This window comes from Delphinus delphis, chromosome 15, assembly GCF_949987515.2.
Source record: "Delphinus delphis chromosome 15, mDelDel1.2, whole genome shotgun sequence".
NCBI lineage: Eukaryota > Metazoa > Chordata > Mammalia > Artiodactyla > Delphinidae > Delphinus > Delphinus delphis.
The window spans coordinates 67,840,072-67,844,914 of record NC_082697.1 but is presented as its reverse complement, the minus strand read 5'-3'; the positions used below and the strand labels follow the sequence as shown (position 1 = coordinate 67,844,914).

At 54.5% G+C, this 4,843-nt stretch overlaps 1 protein-coding gene across 1 annotated transcript; it reads right to left on the bottom strand.

Annotated features, from left to right (window-relative positions):
* Positions 1–515: 515 nt before the first annotated feature.
* On the bottom strand, positions 516–4,531 carry CHP2 (calcineurin like EF-hand protein 2). The gene is made up of 7 exons (XM_060033076.1): positions 4,292–4,531; positions 3,804–3,876; positions 3,613–3,693; positions 3,356–3,486; positions 3,105–3,166; positions 2,199–2,321; positions 516–2,000 (listed from the first exon to the last, which is right to left on the bottom strand). The coding sequence occupies exons 1-7, from the start codon at positions 4,356–4,358 to the stop codon at positions 1,947–1,949; spliced, it is 591 nt and encodes a 196-aa protein (XP_059889059.1). The 5' UTR covers positions 4,359–4,531; the 3' UTR covers positions 516–1,946.
* Between the last annotated feature and the right edge of the window lie 312 nt (positions 4,532–4,843).

Here is a 4,843-nt window from a genome sequence, read left to right as displayed (position 1 = left end):
TCTTGACGAGATATCTGCGCTCCCATGTTCTTTGCAGCCTTATTCACAATAATCAACCCAAACGCCATCAACAGATGAGTACATAAAGAAAGTGTGGTATACGCATAAATGGAATATTATTCAGTCTTTAAAAAGAAGGAAATCCTACCCTTTGTGACAACATGGATGGACCTGGGAGACATTATGCTGCATGAAATTAGTCACAGAAAGACAAGTGCTGCATGATTCCTCTTCTACGAGGCATCTAAAATAGTCAAGTGTGCAGAAGTAGTCAATGGAATGGTGATTCCCAGGGGATGGGGGGAAGGGGATATGAGAACCTGTTGTTCAATGGGTAAAAGTTACAGTTATACAAGATGAGTAAGTTCCAGAGATCTGCCATACGACAGAGTGCCTAGTCAACAGTAATACTGTGTACTTAAACATACGTTAAGCATGTTAGGTCTCATGTTACATGGTCCTACTACACATGATAAAATAAACCTAGAAAACAAAGGGACACAGGAAAGTTTTGGAGATGATGGATATGTTTATTACCTTAATCATGGTAATGGTAATACAAGTGTATACACATGTCCGAACTCACCAAATTGGATACATTAATTATGTGCAGTTTTTTGTATACCAATTATATCTCAATAAAGCTGGGGGAAAAGTCATTGACATATACAGTAATGGTGAATGCCGAGCAGCTGATGTGCTGATAAATGTTTAAAAACAGGCTCTCCTAAGCAGAAAAGTGCTGGACTATTGCCTGCCAATGTCTATGGTGTAAATATTCCCACCGCAGCAATTTCAACCTACCAAGCCTGACATCACTGAAAGCAGACTTAGGAAGATAGAAGCACAATTGGCTCCCGATGTGTCTTGTATCAATGTGTTGATACAAGACAACTCCAGCACAGGCCTTGGAAGGGATATGAGCAGGGTACCGACAGCATCTCCTTTACGTATAGCCAGAGTGCTTTGCTACAGACATAGAATCTCATGATTTTATGTGACTTTTATACTCTCTTCTGTGATATGCCAATGCTTGAACATCTTACCGTGAAACAAAATGGAAGTACTCTCCAAACCTTTTAATTATTTCATACTCTAGGAAGGTATGTCTTCTTTATTATTTTTCCATCACCTCTTCCCCCACTACCCACCTTCATCAGTGAAAACCCACTTAAGAAGCCAGACTTCAAGGATCCCTCCATTTGGTCAACCTAACACTAATGGATATCTTGTTTTGCCTGACCAGCATCATTTCCCCTTCTGATACTAGCCCTGCATTTTCCTTTAAGCAACCATCCCTTACCCCATCTTGAGTCCTCCTCAGGCCTTATTTCCTGGCTCTAGCATTTAGCACATGACACAGTCCTGGCCAAATAGAAAGTTCCATTCCCCTGGAGAAAGGACAAGGTTCCGGGGGGACTAATGAGACTCTTTGCTTGGAATTATTGAACAAGAAAATCTCTTCCCTCTGCATTACTAGGCTAGTAGGATGCAAGCCTGGAACTGCTGGTGGCCATCCTCCACTACAAGGAAAGAGCCCATCTGAGAAAGAATACAACACAAAAGAAAGCTGAGATGAGAGACAGAGAATAACTGAGTCCTGATAGCATCATTTTGGTCCTTGGATTCAGCTGTGCCTGAGACACTTCCAGACCTTCCCAGTTTTCTGGATACTTCCCCACTTTTTCAATACATGAGCCCATAAAATTCTTTTTTAACTGAAATCCCTTTGATTTGGGTTTTCAGTCGCTTGCAACCAAACATTTTCTGGCTGATTCACAGATCTGAGATCAAATGAGTTGGTAAACACCCCTCCAAGCTTTTCTCCTTGGTCCTAGTTAGAGCTCAGTGTTCAAGTAAGAATACAGTTCACTGGGGCTGGGCCTCCATGAGGAGGAGTCCCAGGCAGAACTGGTCCATGTAAGCTACCCATGGCACAAAGGGCGTCACTTCAGGATCCGGATGCTCATTTTCTGCTCGATGTTCATCTTCTCTAAGGACTGCGGGGAGACGGGTGGTAGTCAAGAGGCTTGAATTCCAAACCTCTATGCTTCCAGCCTCCTCTCCCATCCCCCAGGCCCCATGATTCCCTGGGGGACCCCCTCTCTTTCTGCCATCCTCCTTCCAACTTCATTTCCCATGTCCACCTGTCCTAGGGACTCCTGGTCTCAACTTCCCAGGCCTGAGGGCATCCTGACCTTGGCGAACTCCAGGAAGGACACAGCGCCATCCCCATCTTCGTCGGCTTCCTGCACTGTGCGGTCGGCAATGCTCTCCAGCTGCTCTTCTGTCACCTGTACCCCAACCATCAGCCGGAGTACCTGGGTGGTGGAGGAAGAGACAGAGACAGCCATAAGGAGGAGGCACAGAGACTACTGACACCATCCCCCAAACCTTGTCCGCATCACCCCAAATGTCAGTGCCAATTTTGTAATCCATCCCTCATTCATTTTCCCCCGATTCCAGTCACTTCCCACCACAGCCCCCAATAATTCCCCCATTGCTTCTCCATCCAACCCCCCCATCTGTCATTCACTATCCCACTCTCATCTCAATAATGTGCCCAAGTTCATTACTCAAGCCCCACCTTAGAACCCAATCTCTGCCTATCCTCCACCCCATCCCCCATCTCATCCTCCAACTAGTCCCAAATCCATCCCCCACCTCATCACATCTATCCCAGAGTTCCTCAGTCTCAGCACTATTGACATTTGGGGCCAGATAACTCCTTTCGGTGGGGGGAGGGGTATTGTACCCCTGGTACCCAGGGTACCACCCTGGGTATTGTAAAATGTTTAGCAGTGTTCCTGACCTCTACCCACTAGGTCCCAGGAGCACCACCCCGTCAAACAAAAAGGTCTCTACATATTGCCAGTGTCATTCAGGGGGCAAAATCACCCCCAGTTGAGAGCTACTGATCTATTTCCAACCTCATACCCAAATGTTCCCCATCCCATCTCCCAACTAACCCACACTCCAACCCCACCCACTCCTATTCCCCGCCCAACACCCCAGTCATCTGCATCTCCCACCCACCAATCATCCCTCCATCGCCCACAGCCGTTCCGTTCTACCACACCCCCCTTCCCTTGGGTTCTTCCAACCTGGAGCATCTCATGCCTGGAGATCTTTCCATCTCGATCCAGGTCATAGAGCTGGAATGCAACTGGGAAGAGAGTGGAGGGGGAAAAGGAAGGTGGGTTTTCCCTGCTTCTCTTCCCTCCCAAGTTCACCTTGGAGGAGTGGGGGGTGCGGGGGGCACCAATGGGCCCACACAGGGAGTGGAAGGTGCCTGGACCCTCTCAACGGGTATGGTCAATCTGGGGTCTCACTCGGGTAGGGGGCACAGACTCACAGCGAAGTTTGTTCATTCTGCTGTTGAGGGGCTCGGGTTCCTGGGGGTCCCGGTTTCTGAGGTCCTCAACATCTACAGGTCGAAAGTGAGCCAGGACTCTGACAAAGCCTGGGAAGTCCAGTTGCAGACTCCTGGGGGGTGGGGGGAGGCAGGCAATGGTGCAGGCGCGGTGGTCGCCGTGGCCCTGCCTCTGCCTCAGTTGCTAACCTCACCCGACAAGCTCTCACCCCCACCTCCCCACCCGCGGCGAGGCTCACCCGTCAGGGAAGAAGCTGTCTATAATGCGGTCTCCCAGAGGGTTCACGGCCAGCGCCCCGATCTCCTGCAGATCTACGCGGCTGGAAAGTCAAAGTTTAAGGGGGGGGTGAGGCAAAGACGGAACGTGGTCAAGGAGGGGACGGGGTCTGAGAGGCAGAGGTGAGAGGTCAGAAGGCCAGCTCCGGCTCACCTGAGGTAGCCCTTCTCATTCTTGTCAAGCGCTCGGAACCGGTGGTAGAGGCGGAGCAGACTGGCCTGCGAGACTGCGGGGGCGGAGGCGGACGGTGACTCCCCGAGGACTCTGGGGACGCGGCCGAACCCCGGGGCGCGCTCCATGCCCAAGGCGGCCGCGGGGGTTGAGCGGGTGGCGGGGGGCTGGCTGGAGGGAGGCTCCACCCGGGCTCTGGGGCCGAGCGGGCGGGGTGCGACCCGGGAGATCCGGGAGACCCAAAGAGACCAAAGCCACCCCTCCATCCGCCTCCGGTCCTGCAGGCTGCCTCGACCCCGGCTGGAGGCTACCTGGGTGCCCGCAAGCCCGGAGCCGGGACCCCTGAGTGAACGCGCCCCACGCCCGCGAGCCCGGCCGCTAGGATCTTCTAGGTTCGCCCGGCCCCGGGACCCTCCCCCGGAGCCGCCCGGAACCCTACCGGGTCCCCGGGCGCTATGCGCCGCACTCACAGCCGGTCTCCCGCTGGATGCAGTCCACGTCGGGGATCCTGGCGGCGCGGGAGCTGCAGGAGCCCATGGCCGAGCTGCGCCGGGGCCGGCGTCCTCCCCTCCCGCCTCGCAGGCGCGGCCGCCTGGTGGCCCCTGGGCCGAAGGCCACAGCCCTGGCGGGGAGCCAGGCTCCTGAACCCCGCCGTTCCTCGCCTCCCACCCGCGACCCGGGCGAATAGAAAACCGTGCCAGTGTGGCGGGGTCAGCGGGGCGGGAGCGAAGAACGCGCAGTTGCATCCCGAGACTCTGAGGTCGGGCGGGGAGGGGAGGGGAGGGGCTGGGCTGGGCCGGGCCGGGTCCGCCGGCCGCGTGTCCCCGTTCCCACTCTGGCCCCGGCACCGACCCGCCTCCTCCCGCCCGGCCCAGCCCTCCCTCCCGGGTGCCACCGAGCAAGGCTCGAGCGAGGTCCGCCCTTCTTCATCTGGAGACAGAATCCAAGCCCTTCTGGGAAGTGGGTGACGGGTGGGCAGGGGAGCTAGACGCATTCGTCCCAATCCGGGATGGCCCCAGCCT

Bases quoted from the DNA above. Each gene is read 5' to 3' on its own strand.
- CHP2 (XM_060033076.1), bottom strand. From the start codon at position 4,358: ATGGGCTCCTGCAGCTCCCGCGCCGCCAGGATCCCCGACGTGGACTGC. The intron at 3,487-3,612 runs GTGAGCCTCGCC...CCCACCCCCCAG, and splicing joins GACAGCTTCTTCCCTGACGG to GAGTCTGCAACTGGACTTCC. The intron at 2,322-3,104 runs GTTGGAAGAACC...TCCACCACCCAG, and splicing joins CCAGGCATGAGATGCTCCAG to GTACTCCGGCTGATGGTTGG.